General features: G+C 43.4%; 1 protein-coding gene across 1 annotated transcript in view; it reads right to left on the reverse strand.

The window, feature by feature from the left end:
- Positions 1–3,272: 3,272 nt before the first annotated feature.
- The window catches only part of LOC136510683 (predicted GPI-anchored protein 58), a 67,321-nt gene continuing 43,348 nt past the window's right edge, over positions 3,273–27,245 (reverse strand). Inside the window, exon 2 of the mRNA XM_066505055.1 lies at positions 3,273–4,139. Coding sequence (XP_066361152.1) covers positions 3,273–4,139 — 867 coding nt within the window. The remainder of the gene's footprint in view (positions 4,140–27,245) is intronic.

Consider the following 27,245-nt stretch of genomic DNA (forward strand, 5'->3'; position numbering starts at 1 on the left):
CTTTTATCAAAAGGAGATAACCAATTTATAAGGGGAGGAATGCATGACATGAATGAAATGCACAAGTAACATGATGTATGTACGTGTCGTACGTTCTCACAAAACTTAGGAAATAAATAATTTCTAACGACGAATTCGGTGGCATACAACGATCTCTCAATACGTAGCTAATACGTTCTACATGATAGCGTTGTTATGTACCTGCAGAAGATTCATTTTAGCCCAATTCCCAATGAATGCATAAAAGCAGTAAAGTTTTATCTACACGCTCTACACGAATATCTAGATACGTGTACAACGGTAGTAACTACCCGAACCATCGTCCTACTGACGGCATCGCCTCAACAGACGGAAGACCCATACATGAGATACCTTTGTAAAACATGCGTAGAACATGTAATTACTCCAGCATCATATAAGCATTCACCCTAGATCGGCGGTGTATCCGATCATGCTCTCACAACTCACACTTACCGACGCGTAGAGGCAAATGATCCATTCATTACCACTCAAACAAGTGGCACTCATACAATAGCACGCCGTATGAGCGACGAAAGAGAAATATGATGCAAGAACCCCAAGTCAGTACTTAATTAAGCCACCTAAAGTCCTTAACTGGGCATAAAGGATATGATCACTGCACACTTTATAGTTTTAAAATCACGTTTCCAAATGCCTTTTTGTTTTAAATACACTTGTGAACAGTAACATGCTAAACCATGCTCTGATACTAGCTATAACAGAACCGACCAATTATACGAAATTAAGTAAGAAAATCATCCGCTAGGGCAGACGATTTAGCAAACTTAAGCCCGTATAACCCGGTAGTCTGTGAAATCATGAAGGATTTCAAACTAACTTCCATTCCAGCCAAGATCGTAATAAGTTTAGCGGTCACCATCACATATTACATAAAAGTTCACAGTCTCAGATACATCAGAGTTTCAACATAGTTATTACAAAACCAGTTCAAATAAAAGTAGCGGAAGTCATTTGTTCAAACCACACACACTCACGCCGAGTTTTAATATAGTGCCAGTGAATGATCATCTCCAACAAAAGCATCAGACGAGACGTAAGGAATGACCATGCCCATGATCCTAAGCATCACCCATCGCAGGATAAAGGCAGTTGATACAGTAGCCATAATACATCTGCCCATCTACAACAAGTGGGAATAAAACTCTGAGTACGAGAAGGTACTCAGCTAGACTTACCCGACATAACCAAAAATAAGTGACACCAAGGATTATGAAGGGCTTTATAGTAGGGTAGCTGACTCATTTGCAAAAAGAAGCATTTTTAGCATTTCAAGAACCTTTCGAAAAGCATTATTGCCAAGTTAATTATTATTAACCTGTTGACTAGATTTGCACCTATACTAGAGTAAACATGTGATTAAGCAGATAATGATAACCAATGATCATTAAACAACTTCCATACTGTCATATTCATTATAACTGTCCAAGTGTTCCATAACATTTACAACGATGAAGTAACTCAAGTCAAGTGCTCACTATCCAGGAGCGATGGCGTTTCGAATCGATTCCTAACCAGCTGGTGATTTATTCCTTACACAAACCTCACTCACCCGCTAAAGTGAGATATTGATCACCGAGTCAACTTTCTAGGAATCTCGAGTTTGCCAGGAACCACATGTACCCGGGGGCTGACCGACTGCACTTTGGTCTTATCATCCCGCCCCCGTGTCCTACCACACCTACTCCGGCACAGTGCGTTGCGGGCAATCTACTCGGCCCGAAAAATCTCCCAGCTTCGCGGTCGGAAGGTACTTTATCCGGCCAGCTAAATGTAAGGCATGCGTTCAACATGACTCGAGGCCCAACAATGGTCGGTCCTTAATCGACACAGACGGAAAACACTACAGTCCAAAACTCTGCAAGTCTCCGTCTGGTCTCAACTTCATTTAACACTTAGTTATACCATGACTTCATAGTCATCCAAGCAGATCCAGGTAACCACCTATAGCTCGCAGGTGATAGGAAATCACCCGACTTCTACCGGTCCAAGCCAGCTAAGCAATGACTCGACTGCGGATACCAGGGTAACAAGGATATAGTATAATAAAGGTAAACAAGGTATAATGCAGCAATGGTTGCAAACAACTCCTGAACGTAATGCATCAATTAAAGTAAAGCATTTAATGAAATAATTGCAAACCAGGAGAAAAATGCTCCGGGGCTTGCCTCTCTTGCAGGAGCTCGGGCGGTGATCGGGGCACTCCGGAAGTTCCTCAACGTCCTCCTCGTCGGCTTCTGGCACTTCCTGCTGCTGCAGCTCGAGCTGCTCCTCGGGCTCCTCGGGTATGATGACTAGGTTCTTGGTTTGCGATCCTGTATGATGCAATGCGCATAAGTGATTATGCAAACGGTGCATCGAAGGAGATGAATGCAATGGATATGTTTAAATGCAAGGTAGTCAACATCATCCAAGAAACTATACTACAAGCACATGTCATCTACTGCATTCTCTTCTACTACTAATATGTTAAGTCAACATATCTTATGAAATGCTTCAAAGATACACCAAAGCTATTATTATTAACTAACCTTGTATTAAAGAGGATTCTTTTAATTCCTTTTAAATTAGGGCTACAACAGAAATCTATATGTCTGGTGCTTATAAAAATCTGAGAAAATTATAGTAGCATGGTGCTACTCTAAGTAGACTACCATCAGATTTTCATGATAATTGAATGAGTGGATTAGCCTACACAAAAATCACAAACTATGGTATGATTTTGTACATAAAAATACTTTGAACTGTGAAAAGTGTCAAACAACAGAATTAATATTTTTCATAGGTTGTTCATAGCATACAATGACTGTACAAAAATTATCACATGCATGTTTTATACAAAGTTTGCTCTCTAGCAAAAATAACAAAAATCAGCCATTAAAGGTACTTGAACTACACCTCCAAAGTTTTCCACAGCACATGCATGAAACATATTTTTCCTAGGAAGTACATGACATAAGAAGATTAACAAACTTGAAATCATATTTTTCTACAGAAAATAGATTTTTCTATATATTTTTTCAAGTTATCGGCAATATCCATGATTAAATAAAATCCTACAGAAAAGTATCCCAAAAATGACATGCAATAATTTTCCCAAGTAGATCTGATGATAAGGAACCTAGCAAAATTTGTTTCAACAAATTTGGAGCAAATTTGAGTACCCAAACATTTTCCAAACCATTTCTATTTTCAAATAATAAAGAGAAATTGAAAACGAATTATTTCTACTCCTACTGGGCCGGCCCGTGGAAACGAACTGGCCCACGGCCACAACCGGCCTGCACGGCCCGAGCGAAAGGGCAGCGCGGTGGCCTGGCAGGGCTTCGGCCCATGGCCGCTCGGCCTGGCCGGCCCGGCTGGCTGGCTGAGGCTGAGGCCTCACCGGTGTGCGCGCTGGCGCGGCGGCGCGGCTCGGCCACGAGGCCGGCGGCCATCTCTGGCCACGGCAGTGAGAGCTGGCGAGCGCACGAGATGTGCGAGGAGAAGGCGAGTGCGGTAGGGTAACTAGGCGAGGCTGGAGAAGAGAAGGAAGACGACTTCCATGGCGGCCGAGCATGGCGGCGCCATGGCCATCGGTGGCGAGGCGCGGGGAAGCTCAACCTGTGCTCGGAAGGCGGCGCAAGCTCAAGCGCGACTTGAAGGAGGGCGAGGTGGAGTTGCGGGCAGGAGGAATCGGGGAATGGCGCGGTGGTGCGGGAGCTCGACGCCAGCGGAGCTGCGGGCGTGGCGAGTGCAGAGCTTGGGGCTCTCAGCTCTAGAGGAGAAGGAAGGCAGCGCGGGCGGGAGTGAGCGAGCGCACGGGCACCAGCAGGTGTAGGCGGGCGCGTGGGCGCGGGGTTAGGCTGCGGCTGCCGTGCAGCGGGCGACGCCGGCACATGGTCACCACGCGGCGGGAGTTCTCTGCCGCAGTCAGCGCGTGGGCGCGCGGTGAGTAGGGGAACAGCGCGGGGCTGGGCCGAGGCGAGCGCAGCGCGGGATGGCGTGAGCAGGCCGGCGCGCGAGGTGGGCCGACGCGCACGGGCGGGTTCGCTGGCGCGCTGGGCCGGCTTCGGTAGGTGGGCCAGAAGCGAGGCGGCGGCCCACGAAGGAGAAAAATCCTTTTTCCAAATAAAATTTTCAAGGAATTTTTAAATGCCATCTTTCAAATATTATTTTGAGCAAGAAAATGACCTCTTTTGAAAATGTACCAAAAATGAAAGTTGTTTAGAATTTAATTCTCTACAACTTTGCTTTTATGACCACAGCCAAATTCTTTCTAGATTTTTAATTGTAAGATCAAAGTCCACACTTAGCTCAAAACCCTAATTTTTGGAATTTATTTTTGAAGCCAAATTTTGAATTAATTTGAGTACAAACATTGCTCCAAAAATTGAACTAAACATTTCTAGATGATTTACAATAGTAGCCAAACATGTTTTACTAACCTAGCAAGAAAAATTCAGGGCAAAACAATTCTTAACAGGTGTATGCAACATTCAGGTTTCACGCATGTTTCAGATGTTTCAAAACAATGTTTCAATTGGTATGCACATGATTAAGCATGTATGATTTGGATGCTTGATGATGCATGATATGCGTGATTTGCAGTGCCTAAATGTAGGCATAACACCAGGGTGTTACAGTGGAAGAGTGATAGCATATGCTTCCCAATAGTTCAAAGAACACGAGAACTATTACCCAACCCATGATCTTGAGTTAGCAGTAGTTGTGTATGCCTTGAAGATCTAGAGACACTACTTGATAGGCAACAAGTGTGATATCTATATGGATCACAAGAGCTTGAAGTACTTTTTCACTCAAGAAGATTTGAATATGAGGCAACGCCGTTGGCTAGAGTTGATTAAAGACTATGACCTAGAAATTCACTATCATTCGGGAAAAGCTAATGTAGTTGCAGATGCTCTTAGTCGCAAGAGTTACTGTCACACTTTGATCAGTGAATCCATACCACCTGAGCTCAAGGAAGAGATTGATGATTTCCAACTAGAGATACTACCACATGGCTTGTTGAATGAGCTTCGCATACAGTATGATCTCACATATCGCATCCGTCAAGCTCAGAAAAATTGTGGAGAGATCGAATATCTCCGTGGTCTGATGAAACTAGGCTATAAGACCAACCACCATGAAGATGAACAAGGAACCATCTAGTTCAAGAATAGAATCTGTGTACCTTCTAATCTAGCACTACGAGAGGAAATTCTATCAGAAGCTCATGATTCTAAGTATTGTATTCACCCTGGAGGTTCAAAGATGTATCAAGACTTGAAGAAACACTTTTGGTGGAAGGGCATGAAGACAGACATTGCAGGACATGTGGCACGATGTGACACCTATAATAGTCAAGGCTGAACATCAAAAGCCTATAGGATTGCTGAAGCCTCTTGATGTTCTCGAGTGGAAATGGAAGAGCATATCCATGGATTTCATAGTTGGATTGCCCCATTCACAGAAAGGCAATGATTCCATTTGGGTGATTGTTGATCGTTTGACCAAGGTTGCTCACTTTGTACCAGTTAGGACCAAGACCAATGCTGAAAAGTTAGCAGATCTATATGTTGAGCATATTCTCAGATTACATGGAGCTCCCTCTAGTATTGTATCTGATCATGGTCCTCAGTTTGTGTCCCGATTCTAGGAAGCTCTGCACAAGTCCATTGAAACCAAACTTGATTTTAGTACCGCTTATCACCCATAGACAGATGGACAGACCGAATGAGTGAATCAGATCTTAGAAGACATGCTTCGCGCTAGTGTACTGAATTATGGCTCTGATTAGGAGAAATGCCTACCCTATGCAGAATTCTCTTACAACAACAGCTACCAAGCCAGTATCAAGATGTCGCCATTTGAAGCTCTGTATGGTAGACCTTGTAAGACACCTTTGATGTGGTCTCAACCGGGGGAAAGATCATTCTTTGACTCTGCTAAGATTCAAGATGCCGAAGAAGGAGTTGCTCAAGTAAAGGAGAATTTGAGAATTGCCCAAAGTCGATACAAGGGCTATGCTGACAAAAGAAGAAGAGAACTTAAGTTCAATGTGGGAGACTTCATCTATCTCAAGGTATCCCCGCTATGAGGAACTATCAGATTCCACGTGAAAGGAAAGCTAGCCCCTAGATTTGTTGGGCCATACAAGATTTGCAAGAGGATTAGAAAACTCGCTTACAAACTTGAGCTACCTGAGGAATTGGAGGGTGTACATCCCGTATTCCATGTCTCACAGCTATGCAAGTGTTTGAGAGTGACTGATGAAGTAATCCTGACTGATACACTTGAGATTCAGAACACTCTTTAGTATAAAGAACATCCTATCCGAATTCTGGGTAGAGATACAAAAGAGACTCGAAGCAAAACTATTCCTATGTGCAAGATCCAATGGAGCAATCACACTGAGAGAGAGGCAACATGGGAGAAAGAGTCTAACCTCTGGCTACAATATCCTTATCTCTTCGAAGAGTACGTTACGCTTTAATCTTGGGGACGAGATTCTGTTAAGGGGGTAGGACTGTAACAACCCAAAAATCCACACACCAAAAATCCCAACTGGAAATTTTTTTGTTTTAACCCCATGCAATGTTAAGTACCATGTGTAGGAGCCAACCCTAGGTATTGGATGTAAGTATAACCTAAGTAGTCATTTTCATAACAATATCATGACCCATGTCATATATGAGTGTTTAAATCCTGAACACGTAAAACCTTGCATGCATAATTATTATTGTAATATGTGATTTGGATTTTCATTGCTTTATGTGATACTTGACTAACTCTTTAATAATTAATAAACCTTCAAACAATTAATACTCAACTCAAAAGAAAAGAGAAATAGGAAAGAAGAGGGAGGCAGCAGCTCAGCCCAGCCTGCCTCAACCGGCCCAACATCACCCTACCACACACGCGTGCACAAGCCGTTGACGAGCCAGACCCACCCGTTAGCCATCACGCACTGCACGCCACCGCATTAGGACAAGCTAACAAATAGGCCCCCTCTGCCAGCCGCCCAGCTACAGCGTCGTCGTCTTCCCCATGCTATCTCCACCATGCGAACGGGAGCCGATCATGGAGCAGGCACGGGCCCGGGGTCATGCAAATCACATGTCCTTGTTCCCCCTTACGCCGCGCTTACGCTACCGCACGCGAGCCAACGGATGCACCGCACGCATCACCACCGCCCGATCGCCGTCTGCCATTGGAGCCCTTGGAGCCCGGCTATAAAAGCCAACGTCCGTGAGCCCTAACCCTCAGACCGTTCATCGCCGCCACTGGTGGCATAGCACCATGCAGCATCAAGCCAAGAGAGAGGGAGGAGGGTGAAGCAAGGTGGAGAAGGAAGCCGTTGTGTGGAGGACATCGCCAGAGCCAGGAGCGCTGCCCCGATCAGCTACAGCGACATAGCTGCTCGGCACAGCACTGCATCACCTCATCATGGCCTCACCTCGCCACCGCACCACCATCCTACCGCCATGAACCCTACGGTGAGCCATCTTGCTGAGACCACCTCCCTAGCCAAATGGAACGTGCACCGCCATGATCGAAACCTTGCTGAAGCTTTGAGCTCTAGCCTAGCCCAACTGGTTAGCTAGGGAGACCGCCATGGCCATGCTTGCCGAGACCTAGGACGTGCCATGCGCGCTGCCATCAGCCAAACGGAGGACCCTAGCCATGACGTTGTACATCAGAATAGGAGCGCACATGCACGGGCATGCTCACCATGGCCGAGAGCACAACCATGGCGAGACACAACGCGCTCACCTTAGCCAAGGAAGAAGCCCACCGTAGTCCTGCGTTGCCGCACCGCACCTCGTCGGAGTGCCACCGCCTCTGTTTTACCCCCACCACCATGGCCGAAGCCACTAGGAGCACCAGAAGCTCCTTCAACACGCCCACCATGGCTGTAGAAGTACCGTGGAGCTCACACGCTCCTCCAACTGGGCTCTCGCTACCACTGCAGCCCTGTTCATGGATGCCGATGAACCCACGCCACCGTTCACCATGGTTAGAGCCCTAGGAAGCCCTAGCCGCCACCTTGACCCCACCACTGCGCTCGCCGAGGCTTGGCGATGCTTTTGCCTACCATAATCGCGCACCAGTACCACCGCGGGGGCTCGCCGGTGACCTCACCGCCGGTGGTAGCCCTGTCTGGGAAGAGCAAGGGATTTTCCCCTCGTCGACCATGTCCCAAGTAGCTCCGCTAGGCATCGACCATGACCACGTTGACCACATCCTGAGCAGCTCTACTAGGCACCGACCACGACCACATCGACCATGTCCCGAGCAGCTCCGCCGAGCTCCGACCACGACCACGTCGACCACATCCCAAGCAGCTCCACCAAGCTCTGACCATGACCACGTCGACCATGTCCCGAGCAGCTCTGCCGGGCACCCACCACGACCACATCGACCACATCCCGAGCAGAGCACCGACCACGACCACGTCGTGCACGTGAACCGAACCCTAGGAAGGAGTAAGTGGACCAAGTCCTTCATAGACCGGCTCTACAGTCTATGGACCAACATAGGTGGGTTCACCATGAACCTTGCCTCACCTACACCCGTGGACCATGGCCCATTAGTAGCCTAGTAAGACGATGTGGCCGCACCAGCGCGCACCATGTGGCGGGCCAAGCCTAGCCCAAATCCAGGCCCAACCAGCCCAGTCGAGGCCCAGCCTATATTGACCATTGATCGGTCAATGTTGACCATTGACCAGGCCCACAAGTCAGCGACATAGAACCGCTGGATCCACCTGTCAATGGCAAACCCAGCCGAGGTGACGTCATGATGATGTCACGATGACGTCAACTGCTGACGTCAGCAGCTCTGGACCCACCTGTTAGTACCAAAGATGAGACAATGATGTCATGCTGATGTCAGCATGCCACGTGGACCAACAGGAGCATGACACGTGTCAGCACGATATTAATTCAGCCTTTTCCCATTTTTAGAAATGATTAAAACCTCAGAAATTCATAACTAATTCATACGAACTCAGAAAAATACAAGACTAGGACCAAAATTCATCTAAAATCAAGCTCTACGCAATGAACCCATGTTTGAGTGCATTTGGCTCTTTTTGAATTTTCATTGCTTTTTGTGCTATTCTATAGATATCGCTAACGCGACTATAATGCGATCGTTTGCAGACTCAGAGGGGAACCAGATGGACGAGGACCGAGAGTACTGTGAGGAGTACGAAGATGACTACACTGAAGGTGCCACATCCCACCCAATCTCATAGCACCTATTATGCATGGCTAATATAGAACTGCTATTGCTTTACTTTACTGTTATAATCATACTATGATAGAACTTGCATGGTAGTATGCTTATTTGATGGCCTTTACCTTGATGCAACCTTACCCTTGCACACCCTGCTATTAGGCTAGACACACACTTGCTGCTATACTTCATTGCTTATTACTTCTACTATGCTTGTACTACACTGATGCATGGTGGAAACTGGAGTTATCTAGACTATGGGGAGAGTGCTGCGTGTGTGACTTGGGTGCATGGAGGGTGAGGGTTGTGTCGACCAAGTTGGAATATACGACGGGCCTAGGGCTAGTCTTGCCATGAGGTGCTACCTGGGCACCCCTGGAATGAATACCTATGGTGGGTAAATGGTGATATGAGGTGGCCCTGGGTGTGAACCTATGATGGGAGGAGCCCGAGGTGGAGGTGCTGTGGTGGCACGGTAAATGGAAACCCTGATGAAGATATTTTGGCTTGGTCATCCCTAAGGACTTACTAGTACTCAGATTCATCGGGAAGCCTTATGTACCACTCGCCCTATATGGTGCGGGACGGCCGGACTACTTGGTAGGATATTGCCACTACTGCTAGGTTGATAGCGGATAGTGTAAGGATGTACGGGGCATAGAGGATTTCCCCCCACACCCTTCCAAGACTTCATGAAGGCCTTGTGGACCCGGCTCATGACTCATAGTTTCAGCCACCCAAGACTAGACTTGGGGTGTACCAGGGCTAAATGGTAGAGTGGCATTATTCTAGGCTAGCAAGCAGCCAGAATTAGCCTAGTTGACGACGGTCAGCAAAGAAGGCAGATCTTGTGGTTATGTAAAACCTCTGCAGAGTGTATGGTTGATCAATCAATACATGTGCTGACTTGTTGGCTGTGGACCTTTCCTGGGTTTCACTTAAACTAGATAGTGAGATGAGTCCTTCTCTTCTTCCCCCGTGAGAGAGTGTCGGTCATAGCCAGGGGCTATAGGCCATGAGACAGTGCTGAGAGGGAGTTGGCCTGTCGACTGAGCGATGGTATGGTGATGATATGGAGATGGTGGTATATCGATCCCAGGATCGAAACCTGGCTCTAGACGGAAATGGGGTGGAATGGGTGTGGGAATGGTGTTAAAACTTGACCAACTATTATCAAACTCTTGATATGCTAATACATAGGAAACCCCAGCCTTATAGGTTCCTTTTGATTATATCCAACTTGCATCTAATTTCTACAAAAGCAATGCTCATAGGGTGGGAGTGGCCAGTACAAATCGTACTGATAAATTTTGGCACACAGGTTCTGCTGAGGATTATAGCTCTGAGGAGTTTGACGGTTGAGGGGGTCGTTCCTATGCTCGAGTTTTGGTGATCTTATCTTCAAGCTATTCTGAATGAATGCTACTTTTGATTTCGCCAATGCGGCAATGTAATAATTTATGTAATTCCACACTATTTGTACTCTGATATTATCGTTGTATGGATGTGGTATTCGACTGGAATTTGGATAATATGATCTACAACGGTCATAATACACTTCGACTCTGTGGATTTCAATTTATGGAAATCAGGTCGCTTCAGTGGATGTGGCAGAACCTCCTAAGTTATAGGGCCCACATGCACCTGTCGCTGTCCGATGACCTTTGACATCTATGCATATGTTTCCATGAACTTAAAAAGACTGTCGAGTGTCCTCGGGAACCCTAAATCATCCACGATTTCTGAGCAGGATCACGTTACAGAGTCATTGCAATATTACAACATTTATTCAAATATCAAGACCAGAGTAAAAATAGCGAAGGTCTTACGATAACATAGTTTACAAACCAGTTGTTTCAAACCTTACAAACTAAGTTCAATAATTATTACAAACCATAGTAGTAGTGGAGTGGCATAATTAATATAGACATATCACACAAAATAAACATCCTGCCCAAGGATCACACATTTACTTCTCATTGTCAGAATGAACGATAGTCATGCAGCACGATCCAAAACAGATCTGCTCATGAGGCTCACCTGCAACAAGGGGTCAACGAACCCTGAGTACAAAAGTACTCAACAAGGCTTATCTGAAATATTAACTGATAAACTTAGTAATGCAGGCTTAGGGATTCAAGGTATAGCTTTAACAATGATCAAAGTTCTTTTGCGTAAAAGCTCTTTTAACAACATTCTTTATATAGAAAACTTCTCAAGAATTATATACAAAGCTGACACGATCCGTACTGAGATCATGAAACTTCATATCCAACACCTTCACAAGCCTTATTCAAGTTCCGGTTATTAATTCTACGATGATGAACAGTGAGTTGAGTCTCCTTAACCGAGGAGCAACGACGATTCGAACCGATTAAGCCCAGCTGGGGATTCCAGACCACATGACATATGCAGGTCCCCGACCTACATATACCAACCTACCCTCGGATCCTCTAAAATAAGAACGGGTCCGCGCCACCCGAGAACACAGTACTCCACCATTCTAGCCCATGGCCTTGTGGGTACACGCTATTCCCGCCATCTCTCCACTCCCAGTGCGCGAGTAGCCATTCTCGTAATAGAATTGCCAAGTTCAGGCTTACCGGAGTATGTGGTTAGTACTACAAATTCTCACCTCATGCAATTCAACAACGGACGTGCCTTAATCGGCACAGGCGGAAAGACCCCGCTCACAAGACCTCCATGTCTTGTGGCTCACACACACCGAGTCCGCCCGGTCTAGATTTATTACTCCACATTCCCATATCACATGCTAACATAGTTAACCAATGTTCCATTTAAAACTTGCAGGTGGCAGGTAGTCACCCGACTTTCATCGTTCTACGCATAGCTAAGCAAGGCTAGGCATATACGAGTTTAAAACTAGTAATATGGTAAATATGGAATAACAAGGGTGGTAATGCACCAATTAGGCTTTTACTTAACTCCTAATCACTTAATGCAGTAACAGAAAGCAAAAAGCAAAATTAATTTATAAAACACAAGGTAGGGTTGTATGCATCCGGGGCTTGCCTTCGTTGACGGAAAAGTCCGTTTCCTGCGATGTTACACAAGTACTCGATCCGACCTCAACAGACGGATTAACCTCTTCAACCGCTTGATTAACTACCACATTTTCACCTTCGTTCACTACACGTAATAACAATGCCACGTTCAACATGATGCGGAATACTAAATATGATGCTCGATGATGGATACAAAAATTAACAATTTGAATACAACTTTCCTTCGCGGTACAGTTGCAAGGCAAACAAACTAAATCTTTTTTGTAACACATACATCCACTGCCAAGGATCATTATCAACAAATGACCCAAGGTCATCACTCAATCCAAAATTACAAACAAAACCTAAATCACTAAAGGTTACTATTTGCTTTTATGAATTAATTATTTAATTCAAAATTATGAAATAAATCAACTTATTCTAATTGAGCTCAAAATTTTAGTACATGTTCACTACATGATAAGTAAGTGGCAAAACAAATTTCATAATTTTTGGACAATTAAATAAGCCTAGAAAAATCATGGAAATCCATTTATTAATAAATTGAGCAATTTTTACCACATTCAAAAAGTACTGAAATATATTATTTCATATTTTTATTAAATACTATACATCACAGAGAAGTCACTCAAAACTTTTCATAATTTTTGGTGCTCTAAATAAATCTACACAAAAATAACAAAAACAGACACTATTCATTTAAATCTGAAAATAGAAAAATCCATTTGAACGCTGAGTCACTGACAACGGGTCCCACCTGTCATCCCTAACCTCGCGTGTTTGACTACGACGGCGACGGCGCTGACCGACGATTTCTCGCCGACGGCGAGTCCAACGGCGATGGCCAACGTACCAAAATGATCACCAAGACTAGGCCCTATACTAGCTCGTCGTCGGCAATGGCAGACGCGGTGGCACGGTGACACAACGCTGGTGATACGAAGCCAAAAATGGGGAAACAGAGGGCATGGGAAGGTCCAGTAGCTCACCACGAACACGTTGGAGCAAAGAACGAGACCGGATAAGCTACGATGACACGGGTCGACGTTGACAGTAGTCACGGCGGAGCAAAACATCATCGGTGATGGTGTACCGGCGACTGCAGTGGTCAAAATGAGCAACCAGCTATGGATTAAGTACTACATCATCGAGACGAAACAGAATCAACCAAAACCAGGGACGGAGATGCACCATGGAGCTCTGGCCACGGCGAATCGTGCTCAGCGGAGGAGTTGCCGGCCGCGAGGAAGAAGACGATGCAACTCGAGTTCCCAACTTAGACTAGTTGAATTGGTGGGTTGGCTGGATGCGCAAGGATATGGCAGAGCTAGAGCATGCTTTGCTGCGATGGCGTGGGCGCTAGTTCGATGGCAAAAGCTCGATGGAGCTGCGGCGGCGGTGACTGGAAAACAGAGGAAAAAAGAAAACGAAGAACGGCGACGGTGGCTGGCTTATAACGCGACCAAGGAAGCGCAACGAAGCCACGTGGAAGCCTTCGCCGTGCCAACGCGACGCCTAGATGGCCACGCGCGTGACTGGAAGCAAGCCGAAGCTCGCCGGCAGTGTAGCGCAAGCGGTGAACACTGTTCATCGAAATTACAAGTTTGTCATTCGCCAAAATTCACAAATTACTCCCAAATTTTCATAACAACTCAAAAATCTACAAAAACAAAAGTTTCTCAAAATCAAAAGTTCTACAACTTTGCTTTTATAACCATTTCCTAATTCGGTCTAGATTTTGAAATGAACTTTTGAATTCAAATAGGGAAATTTAACTAATTACGCCTTTTTGAATTACTCAAAATTTTTCTAAACAACTTGAAAAACTCCAAAAACAAACTTTGTATAACTTGCCAAGCTCTACACTTTTGCTTTTGGGCCCAACCCCAAAATATGCTTAGATTTTGAAATGGATTTTTAGGGTAGGGTTTAAATGTTGAAAAGCGGGGTTTTCTGGAAAAATTCAAAATCCAAACAAACCTTGAACTTGAGTCAAACAATACAATTCAACATTCATTACACAATTGTAAACTTGTTTTAGTAAATGCACATCAAAGTTTTCACTAAATGCCAAGTGCTTTGCAATGCATATGATGACATGCCAGATTTTAATATTTAAACACCTGAGGTGTTACAATCCTTCCCCCTAAAAGAAATCTTGCCCCGAGATTCAAAGCCATAGGGTAAGTAATGGAAAAGGAAATGTGTCGCGAGAACACATACAAACTCTGTTCATAAAACAGCTGAGGTCCCTTTACAAAACACAATTTGTACTACCGAACTCAACTAACATTACTCTATTCTATAGTGACGCTAGAAATTCTAGAAACTTTTCTAACAAGTAATCTTCTGATTCCCAAGTAGCTTCCTCTTCTGAATGTTGATTCCATTGTATCTTATAGAACTTGATTGTCCGTCTTCGAGTAACACGATCTTTCTGATCTAACACTCGGATAGGATATTCGGAATAAGTTAAATCCGGTTCTAGTTCCACTCCTTCAACTTCAACATTCTGTTCAGGCACTCGGATACACTTCTTCAATTGAGAAACATGGAACACATCATGCACAGCTGCAAGATGTTCAGGCAACTTCAAGCGATATGCTACTTTTCCATACCTCTCCAAAATTTGATATGGTCCAATATATCGAGGTGCCAACTTTCCTTTAACACCAAAACTGGTAACTCCCTTCATTGGTGACACTTTCAGATATACAAAATCTCCTATGTTAAATACCAATGGTCTCCGTCTTCTATCCGCATAACTCTTTTGTCGGGATTGAGCTATCTTCAAATTACTCTGTATTTGTTTAACCTTGTCTTCTGTTTCTTTCACAAGGTCAACTCCAAAGAATCTTCTTTCTCCAGGCTCAGACCAACTCAATGATGTCCTGCATCTACGACCATAGAGTGCTTCAAATGGAGCCATTCTAATGCTTTCCTGATAACTATTGTTGTATGAAAATTCGGCCAAAGGTAAGCATTCATCCCACTTATTGGAATAGTTAAGGACACAACACCTTAACATATCTTCAAGCACTTGATTAACTCTTTTAGTCTGTCCATCAGTCTACGGATGATAAGCTGTACTATACAGAAGTTTGGTACCCAATGAAGAATGCAATTGTTTCCAAAAGTTGGAGACAAACTGTGTACCTCTATCTGACACAATAGTCTTGGGTACTCTATGGAGACTCATGATTCTTGCTAAATACATCTTATCATATTGGATCGTAGGATATATGGTCTTGACTGGAAGAAAATGCGCTGACTTAGTGAGTCGATCTACAATAACCCATACTGAGTCAAATCCCTTTGATGTCTTGGGTAGACCAACAATAAAATCCATACTTATGTCCTCCCACTTCCATGATGGAATAGGTAATGGTTGTAACTCACCAGCAGACCTCAAATGTATAGCTTTCACCTTTTGACAAGTATCACACTTTGCCATGTATCTAGCAATCTCTATTTTCATTTTAGTCCACCAGAATCTTTGCTTCAAGTCATGGTACATCTTGTTACTTCCCAGATGGATTGATAACCTAGTAGCATGTGCCTCATCTAGAATTGACTGCCGCAACTCAGGAACTTTTGGTACCACTAGGCGATCCTTGAACCACAACACATCTTCATTGTCAATACTAAAGCATTCCGCTTTTCCATTCTTGACTCTTTCCTTAATATGGGCTATACCCTTGTTTTCCTTCTGAGCAGTAATAACTTGATCTCGAATAGTGGCTTCAACAATTATGTTGGTTAAACTTCCTTGTTGAATTACTTCTACATTCAACTTTTCCATTTCTTGACATAAATTCAAACCCATTGTTCTCATTGTCAGACAATTGCAATAACTTTTGCGACTGAGGGCATCTACAACTACATTTGCTTTACCAGGGTGATAATGTACTTCCAAATCATAATCTTTAATCAGTTCCAACCATCTTCTTTGTCGCATGTTTAACTCTGACTGAGTGAAGATATACTTTAAGCTTTTGTGGTCTATATACATATGTCACGTATTACCAAGCAGGTAATGCCGCCAAATCTTCAGAGCATGAACCACAGCTGCTAACTCCAAGTCATGAGTCGGATAGTGTTCTTCATGTTGCTTAAGTTGCCAGGATGCATAAGCAATGACTCGGCCTTCTTGCATCAACACACATCCAATACCAATACCTGAAGCACCACAATAAACATCAAACGGCTTCTCGATGTCAGGTTGGGCTAATACTGGTGCAGTGGTTAACAGTCTCTTCAAAGTCTAGAAAGCCTCTTCACAATCTAATGACCAGACAAACTTAACTTGGTTCTTCAACAATTCAGTTATGGACTTTGATATCTTTGAGAAATCTGGAATAAACCGACGGTAATATCCCACCAAACCTAGAAAACTTCGAACTTGATGAACTGTAGTTGGCGGTTTCTAATCAAGCACATCCTTTACTTTGCTTGGATCAACTGCCACTCCTTCGGCTGACAAGACATGTCCAAGAAATTGCACTTCCTTAAGCCAAAAATCACACTTGCTAAACTTGGCATATAGTTGATGTTCTCTCAAATGGGTCAGAACAATTCTGAGATGTTCCGCATGTTCTTTCTTATTCTTGGAATATACTAAAATGTCATCAATAAACACTACTACAAACTTGTCTAGCTCCGGCATGAATACTGAGTTCATTAGATACATGAAATGAGCTGGAGCATTTATCAAACCAAAAGACATTACCAAGTATTCATATAATCCATATCTTGTGGTAAATGCCGTTTTGGGAATATCCTCAGGCTTTATCTTGATTTGGTGATATCCTGATCTCAAATCTATCTTGGAAAAAACTTTGGCTCCGGCCAATTGATCAAAAAGCAGATCTATCTGAGGTAATGGATACTTATTCTTGATGGTCACTTCATTCAATGGACGATAGTCAACACATAACCTCAGGGTCTCATCTTTGCCCTTCTGAGCATTCTGATTGGGGTTCTTGTTTGGTGCCTGACCCTGTTGTTGATTAGCAGGGGCCTTCTGATAATTTTGATTAGCCTGCCTAGGATATGGACATTCCCTAGAGAAATGACCAGTCCTTCCACAATTGTAGCACGGATAGTTGTGACCCTGGGATGTTGGAGCATTGCCACTAGGAGCATTGGTTGATTGTGAATTTGGATAGGTTATAGCAGGACGGACATTTGACTGTTGCCCGGCTTGGAACTGCAGCGAACGATAAGGAGGACGATTATGATGTACTGGATGATAAATCACTCTCTGCCTCTTTGGATTTCCCCCAAAAGATCCAGACGACACACTCTTTTTCTTTTTGAGCTCCTTGTGCTGCCGATACTTTAATTCTGAAGCAATTGCAATATTTACGGCCTCATGGTAAGTGACATTGGTGCAAGTAGTCATCATAGTCTGCAACTTGGTATTCATGCCTCTCATAAACCACCTCTTCTTCTTGGCATCAGTATTGACATGTTCGGATGCATATTGGGACAGATGATTAAATCTTCCCACATACTGCATCATGGTTTGATCTCCTTGTTTCAAAGCAAGGAATTCATCTAGCTTCATAGCCATCACTCCTTTAGGGATATAATGGGCTCTGAAGGCAGTACGGAACTTAGCCTAAGTTATTGGAATGCCAGCAGGTTGCATAGCTACTAAGTTTGCCCACCAAGCACTTGCTGCTCCTCTAAGTTGTTGGGCGGCAAACGTAGGTTTCTAATACTTCGTGCATGGGATAAGGTCAAATTTCTGCTCCATGGTTCGAAGCCAGTCATTAGTCTCCAATGGTTCATCTGCCTTGGTGAACATCAGGGGTCTTGTGTCTATGAAATCAACATATGTAGCCTCCTATCGGTTATGGTGGCGTCTACAATTTCCGTACATCTGATTCTGATTACTCTGAGCCATCTCATGAAGCAAACGAGAATTTTCAGCCATCACATTAACAAGTGCAGTTATAGCATCAGCTAAATTGGTTGGAACTGGTGGCGGATCTGGAATACCGTCCTCATCTTGGGAAGTTCCCGGAATAAATGAACCCCGCATACGACGCATCTGCTTATAACAAACCAAACTTTATTCACATGTCTTTATTGAATTGTACCAAAGCTTACTCTAGACACATTACATAGAGTTTACTAATGTACAAACAAACCCATGAGTACGAAAACAGAACTACATAACTTAGCTAGAGCTACTATTATACAACTCTACTCTTTTCCTCAATTTCTTCAAACTTCAGGCTCGGTATCCATTCCGAAATTATTACCGCCTTCATCATCACTTTCATCGATCATTACTAATTCTTCAGGATCTTCTTCTTCTTCCTCTCCCGATTCATCATTATCGGCAAGGATGACACCGGGGTCCATGGCATCAGCTTGAGGCTCATGATTCAGATTTAGTAGATTGCTAAGCCTATGAACCTCCTCATGTAGATATGTATTATGTTCTTCTAAATCTTCTACATAGAATTCTAACTCATGAGTTCTAGCTCTAGCTACATTTTCCCTGTGCCAAGCTTCATTTCTTCCTTCCACCGTACGAACTAACATACTTTCACAGTTCCTATGCGCGGTAGTGAGATGCCTCAATTGACCCTGTAATTCTCCTATTTGTATAACATCCAAAGCCCTATCTCTAGTAGATTGTGCTAACTCCATAGAAACCCTCAGTATCTCTGCCTAGGGATCAGGCCTAGTACTGCTACTGCTAGCACCATCATTTCTAGGGGCAAGTTGGTGACGAGGAACTCCTTTGGGTCCGGTGGACTTACGAGGTGTCATCTTGGCACGAGCCATACTGTAGGAAGCCAATTGAATCCAAGTAAGACCATTTAATCAAAATCCAAAAAGTAGCTAAGATGGATTACATTCCTCCAACCAGACTCACTACTTAACTCTAGACTAAGAGGTGAAGGAAGTAACGAGTGAATTATTCCTGATGCATGAATCGTTCTTACGAACAAAAACATCAAAGTTTATAATGCACATAAACAACATTTATTTTTATATAGGGCTTAGTATAATTACTACTCCACCACACAAAAACCTTTTTTATCAAATAGGGAATGGTGAGAAAGAAATAAGATAAGTCAGAAGCAATTTGGACTAAATTACCAAGTTAAATTTAGTCATCCAAATCATTTTGAAGTTTTTGTAAAACAATACAACAAAAACCTTGTAACGATAGCTCTGATACCATTTTGTGGCAGAACCTCCTAAGTTATAGGGCCCACATGCACCTGTCGCTATCTGATGACCTTTGACATCTATGCATATGTTTCTATGAACTTAAAAAGACTGTCGGGTGTCCTCGGGAACCCCGAATCATCCACGATTTCTGAGCAGGATCACGTTATAGAGTCATTGCAGTATTACAATGTTTATTCAAATATCAAGACCAGAGTAAAAATAGCGAAAGTCTTACGATAATATAGTTTACAAACCAGTTGTTTCAAACCTTACAAACTAAGTTCGATAATTATTACAAACCATAGTAGTAGTGGAGTGGCATAATTAATATAGACATATCACACAAAATAAACATCCTGCCTAAGGATCACACATTTACTTCTCATCGTCAGAACGAATGATAGTCATGCAGCACGATCCAAAACAGATCTGCTCATGAGGCTCACCTGCAACAAGGGGTCAACGAACCCTGAGTACAAAAGTACTCAACAAGGCTTATCCAAAATATTAACTGATAAACTCAGTAATGTAGGCTCAGGGATTCAAGGTATAGCTTTAACAATGATCAAAGTTCTTTTGCGTAAAAGCTCTTTTAACAACATTCTTTATATAGAAAACTTCTCAAGAATTATATACAAAGCTGACACGATCCATACTGAGATCATGAAACTTCATATCCAACACCTTCACAAGCCTTATTCAAGTTCCAGTTATTAATTCTACGATGATGAACAGTGAGTTGAGTCTCCTTAACCGAGGAGCAACGACGATTCGAACCGATTAAGCCCAGCAGGGGATTCCAGACCACACGGCATATGTAGGTCCCCGACCTACATATACCAACCTGCCCTCAGATCCTCTAAAACAAGAATGGGTCCGCGCCACCTAAGAACACAGTACTCTACCATTCCAGCCCATGGCCACGTGGGTACACGCTATTCCCGCCATCTCTCCACTCCAGTGCGCGAGTAGCCATTCTCGTAATAGAATTGCCAAGTTCAGGCTTACCGGAGTATGTGGTTAGTACTACAAATTCTCACCTCATGCAATTCAACAACAAACGTGCCTTAATCGACACAGGCGGAAAGACCCCGCTCACAAGACCTCCATGTCTTGTGGCTCACACACACCGAGTCCGCCCGGTCTAGATTTATTACTCCACATTCCCATATCACATGCTAACATAGTTAACCAATGTTCCATTTAAAACTTGCAGGTGGCAGGTAGTCACCCGACTTTCATCGTTCTACGCATAGCTAAGCAAGGCTAGGCATATACGAGTTTAAAACTAGTAATATGGTAAATATGGAATAACAAGGGTGGTAATGCACCAATTAGGCTTTTACTTAACTCCTAATCACTTAATGCAGTAACAGAAAGCAAAAAGCGAAATTAATTTATAAAACACAAGGTAGGGTTGTATGCATCCGGGGCTTGCCTTCGTTGACGGAAAAGTCCGTTTCCTACGACGTTACACAAGTACTCGATCCGACCTCAACAAACGGATTAACCTCTTCAACCACTTGATTAACTACCACGTTTTCACCTTCGTTCACTACATGTAATAACAATGCCATGTTCAACATGATGCGGAATACTAAATATGATGCTCGATGATGGATACAAAAATTAACAATTTGAATACAACTTTCCTTTGCGGTACAGTTGCAAGGCAAACAAACTAAATCTTTTTCGTAACACATACATCCACTGCCAAGGATCATTATCAACAAATGACCCAAGGTCATCACTCAATCCAAAATTACAAACAAAACCTAAATCACTAAAGGTTACTATTTGCTTTTATCAATTAATTATTTAATTCAAAATTATGAAATAAATCAACTTATTCTAATTGAGCTCAAAATTTTAGTACATGTTCATTACATGATAAGTAAGTGGCAAAACAAATTTCATAATTTTTGGACAATTAAATAAGCCTAGAAAAATCATGGAAATCCATTTATTAATAAATTGAGCAATTTTTACCACATTCAAAAAGTACTGAAATATATTATTTCATATTTTTATTAAATACTATACATCACAGAGAAGTCACTCAAAAATTTTCATAATTTTTGGAGCTATAAATAAATCTACACAAAAATAACAAAAATAGACACTATTCATTTAAATCTGAAAATAGAAAAATCCATTTGAACGCTGAGTCACTGACAACGGGTCCCACCTGTCATCCCTAACCTCGCGTGTTTGACTACGACGACGACGGCGCTGATCGACGATTTCTCGCCGATGGCGAGTCCAACGGCGACGGCCAACGTACCAAAATGATCACCAAGACTAGGCGCATCGATTGACGTCCCTATCAGCACTGATTACGGCCCTATACTAGCTCGTCGTCGGCCATGGTGGACGCGGTGGCACGGCGACACAACGCCAGTGATACGAAGCCGAAAACGGGGAAACAGAGGGCATGGGAAGGTCCAGTAGCTCACCACGAACACGTTGGAGCAAAGAACGAGACCGGATATGCTACGATGACATGGGTCGACGTTGACAGCAGTCACGGCGGAGCAAAACGTCGTCGGCGATGGTGTACCGGCGACTGTAGTGGTCAAAATGAGCAACCAGCTATGGATTAAGTACTACATCATCGAGACGAAACAGAATCAACCAAAACCAGGGACGGAGATGCACCGTGGAGATCTGGCCGCGGCGAATCGTGCTCGGCGGAGGAGTTGCCGGCCGCGAGGAAGAAGACGATGCAACTCGAGTTCCCGACTTAGACTAGTTGAATTGGTGGGTTGGCTGGATGTGCAAGGATACGGTGGAGCTGGAGCACGCTTTGCTACGATGGCGTGGGCGCTGGTTCGACAGCAAAAGCTCGACGGAGCTACGGCGGCGGTGACTGGAAAACAGAGGAGAAAAGAAAACGAAGAACGGCGACGGTGGCTGGCTTATAACGCGACCAAGGAAGCACAAAGAAGCCACATGGAAGCCTTCGCCGTGCCAACGCGGCGCCTAGACGGCCACGCGCGCGACTGGAAGCAAGCTGAAGCTCGCCGGCGGTGTAGCGCAAGCGGTGAACACTGTTCATCGAAATTACAAGTTTGCCATTCGCCAAAATTCACAAATTACTCCCAAATTTTCATAACAACTCAAAAATCTTCAAAAACAAAAGTTGCTCAAATCAAAAGTTCTACAACTTTGCTTTTATAACCATTTCCTAATTCGGTCTAGATTTTGAAATGAACTTTTGAATTCAAATAGGGAAATTTAACGAATTACGTCTTTTTGAATTACTCAAAATTTTTCTAAACAACTTGAAAAACTCCAAAAACAAACTTTGTGTAACTTGCCAAGCTCTACACTTTTGCTTTTGGGCCCAACCCCAAAATATACTTAGATTTTGAAATGGATTTTCAGGGTAGGGTTTAAATGTTGAAAAGCGGGGTTTTCTGGAAAAATTCAAAATCCAAACAAACCTTGAACTTGAGTCAAACAATACAATTCAACATTCATTACACAATTGTAAACTTGTTTTAGTAAATGCACATCAAAGTTTTCACTAAATGCCAAGTGCTTTGTAATGCATATGATGACATGCCAGATTTTAATATTTAAACACCCGAGGTGTTACAGTGGAGGCCTCTCATTGGGGACATAGAGCCACAACTTTTGCCACCCCAAGTTTGTGGAAGGGTAGCGGTCAGGTCTTAGGTACCTATCCTCCATTTTGGGATGAAGATAGATCAAGGCACCCCCCATCCAAGGAAGATGGACCCCCAAGCGCTGAGCGAACCACCCGTAATAAAGACCGCCATAGCTCATAGTGGGCAGGGACTCCCAAGAAGCCCTCGCACAACATGATGAAGATGGAGAGGTGGAGGATACCCTATGGGGTCAAGACATGGAGGCAGAGCCCATAGTCATACATCAACCACTGGAGTAATGGGTGCATGGGCACCCTAAACCCAAAAAAGTGGAAATGGGCGAGAGAGACGACCTCATTCTCCTCTAGCCTTGGCTCCACTATGGTTCTCGGTGGGACTCTCCATCTGATCACATCAGCAGCCTCTAGGACCACCGTGTACAGTCGCAGCTCGTCGAATGCCTTATGGTTGACGGTTGACTTTGTCCACTGCATGGTCATGGTCCTCGCAGGAGGCGTTGGTGGCACAAAGGGCATAGTAGGGTGGAGGGCAAAAGCTTTGGGATGGAAGGTAGAGATCTGGGGAGGGAAGGTAGATGATCACAGAAGGCAGTAGCTAACCTTCCCTCTCGTGCCCTTGTGTCTTCTATAGTTTTGGGGCTATGGAACCACCCGACGACCACTGACACGTTTGCATGGGTGAGTGGTTAGGCTTCGCCCCATCACATCAATGCAACAGGCCACGAGGTGACGTCCCTGCTAGAACGTCCTACTGACGCCACCCATGCATGCGTGCCTACATGGGAATCTAGGACCTACAAGACTAAAATGGACACTACACGTCGTTCACCAATACTATCCAGGTAGTCACAATTTCAAACTACCGGATCATCTATGATAAACCTTATCGCTCCACTAGTGTCTAGCTAGTGAAAATTTTAAAGGATCGTTCTATCTATAGGGTGTAGAAACATTTCAATAGTTGTGCATCCATCCTTTGACAGTTGTGATCAGCCCAAATCTGAATTCCACTACTCCCTCCATCCCAAATTGACAAGTTAGAATTGTCCAATTTGATAAAACAAAACAAACTCAATGTAATAAGGATCAACTAAAGTATATGAAGTATGAAAGAAATAAAGGAAGATAAATATAGTTGGACCAACATAAAAACTTCATTCCATTATATACAAAAGTACATTAAGTAGTATTTCTTTATTCTCTAATATCTAAAATAACTCATCTCCCCAAGGAGACCCATGTCAGATGGATGACAAATTGCATTCAGTCGATCAACATGAGTGAAGATGACAGAGTCTCCTCCCACAAACACAGTAACAATACCAAGTCTTTTCATTTGCTCAAAATTTCTAACATGGACAAAATCTCGCCACTATCATAGTCTTCGACAACTATAACAAAGCAATCTTCACCAAGCATATAACGAACTATAGCTTCAACAACGATCCATTAGGGCTGTTGATGAACAGATGTCCCCAAGCAACAAGCACCCCTTGTACGATACCTAGCGACACTCCTAGCTACCAAAGAGCAAGCTTGCTGATGGAGTAAACATGGGTGTTGTGGTACGATGACATCTCTTTGTATACATACAGAACAAAAAAACACAAGTAAAAAAATTAGTAGAGAAAACCACATATGAAACACTACACCTTGAACAAGCAAGAACCAGCACAAAGAAATAGAATATTGCCTAGGCCATATCTTAGCCTCGATTGAGATCATGACTAGAATAAAATGACAAACAAACTAAAACTCACCTCGACAAGGACAACCACTGTTGTTCTATGAGCAACAGCTGCTAACAAAGTTGTAACACTGCCTCCTTTCCTTGGCTAGCAACTTGCATGTGAAAAGTAAAAGAGACCAGGAAGGATATTTATACTTGACGCAGACGCTAACAAATGTTAAAAGACGTGAGTCCCTGTAGTGTTACTAATTACTAATAAATGTTAGAATATGAGCAATCAGAGTAGCAGTCAAGGGGTGGGGACAAGGGTCCCAATCTTCCATCAGGTTCAAGATAAACAATGATTTGTTCGGAGAGCGACACACCGATCTGATTTTAGATCGCAAAGACCCGAACCCTGCAACCTTAGCACCACGTCTCCTCTGGTTATCAACCGTGTCACAATCCAGTTGGCCTCGCCAAGAAGGCTAATCCCTTCTATGAGTCAAAGAACACAAGCAAGAACAAGATAAAATGCAACTCAATTGAAGTGACAATTGCAGATGAATGATTAAGCACTCGAAGTTGGGGTCTTGCAAATCGATAACGGCGACTATTCAATGATAGATTGATCTAAAACAAAACCCAAAACCTAATGTAGGTGGTGGCTACTGATTATATAGCCTAAGGGACGTCCAAGGATCCCTCTTCACATCCTAAAGGTGTCCCAACATGTTACAAGGCCCAACGGCCCAAAAGACGATGACGCAGCGCCATGATAGATTCTAGATGTCAACTTGTTTCAACTATTCCTGTTCATTCTGATGTAATTTTGATGTGGGACTACTTCCATTGGTTTCCTTATGAAATTATCTTTCCATCTATATGTGGATCATCAAAAACGGAGTTTGTATGCGACCTGGACGTCTGTTTTACTACATGCTAATCCTGGAGCCCGAGATGGACTCGAACTCAAGTTGGACTGGGCCTCCGGCTTGGCTTGGACGTCCTTGCTGGCCTCCTAAGGTGGTGTCCATGGAGGAGGACGTCCAAGGGCTTTCTTGGTGGGTTCTCCAAGTCCTTGGGGTGTGCTCCCACTTAGGCCAGGGTCCCAAGGATGAATAACAAACCCATAACGACAGTGTAGCTCCCAGCAGAAACAACGATAGAATATCTTGATGGTTTGGAGGCCTTGCTGATGTGATATTGAGATGAGACCAGATCTATTTGAAATCTTATCAAACAAGCTTTTCATCAAGTTCTCATTGACCTCGATCACACTCCAGATGGCTGAGTTATGGCCTTCCCAATGAAGCACTATTGAGCTGCCGATGAACCGAAAATTCAACTTTGATGAACTTGCACGTTGAGACATATTTGTACCTACATTCAAATAATGACATGTACATGTGGAACCAAGTGAATTGTACCAAAAATCACTATGTAAATGTAGGAACGAGCTCACCTTATAAACAATGGTCGTATCCGATGGTGTCATGTCCTCATCAGTTGGTGCATTTTTTCTGCTCTGATTATGAGAAAGTCTGGTGCATTCAATACACAGAGCTACAAACTTTCTCGTTATCAGAGTAGGAAAATGTGTCAACCCCTCAAATACTACACTGGCGATTCGAGTAGTAACAGCGACAAGCAATGGCAACATACTCGAGTGATGTCATGTACAACACTGACTGTGACTCTAGCGAGGAGGTGGATGATTCAGAGTACTGTGACTCGTCCAGCGATGAGTTTGGTGAATCGCTAGAGCATTAGTGAGGAGGAGGATGCTTTTTCTCTTTCTTTGGAAACTCAAATTCCCTTAGAATCCATGACTTTTTTAGGTTGGGAAATACATGGGGATATCAATAACTCATTTAGTTATTTATGGAGGGTTTTCCATCCCTAGGCCTGCCTTCCTCTTGCTTCCAAATTAAAGTACTTAGTTCAAACAACCACAGATCTAGTCACACAAATAAAAAAAATCGGTAGATGAAGTGAAACAAGCTATAGCGAGTAGGTTTATTTTTTTGTTTTTTTGGTAATTTTTAGGTGTCAAATTCATGCATCTTTTAATTATTTATTTATTATCATCATCTTTTAGTTTTATATTTATTTATATTATTATGAAAAACCCAAAAAGACAACAACTAACTCATCAGATATATAAATAGGTGATGAAAATACATATATTTGGTAAGTAACATTTTTTCGTAATCATTTTCTATTAAAACACAGAATAAATTTTGGTCCCTGCGGAGCACCGCGCTGAGTAGTCCCGCCAACAAGCCCCAAAAATTGGATTTCACACCGTGCCGAGCAGTCCCGCCAACACGCACAAAAAAGTAGATGTCGCTCTTTTGCCTTTGCGTGGAAAATAGGTTTACCACGCCATCAATTTTAGACAAGGGCATTTGTGGTAATGTGATGGCCACATAAAAGCGCAAAGAGTCACCAT

The sequence above is a fragment of the Miscanthus floridulus genome, chromosome 16 (assembly GCF_019320115.1).
Source record: "Miscanthus floridulus cultivar M001 chromosome 16, ASM1932011v1, whole genome shotgun sequence".
In the NCBI taxonomy this organism is placed as follows: domain Eukaryota; kingdom Viridiplantae; phylum Streptophyta; class Magnoliopsida; order Poales; family Poaceae; genus Miscanthus; species Miscanthus floridulus.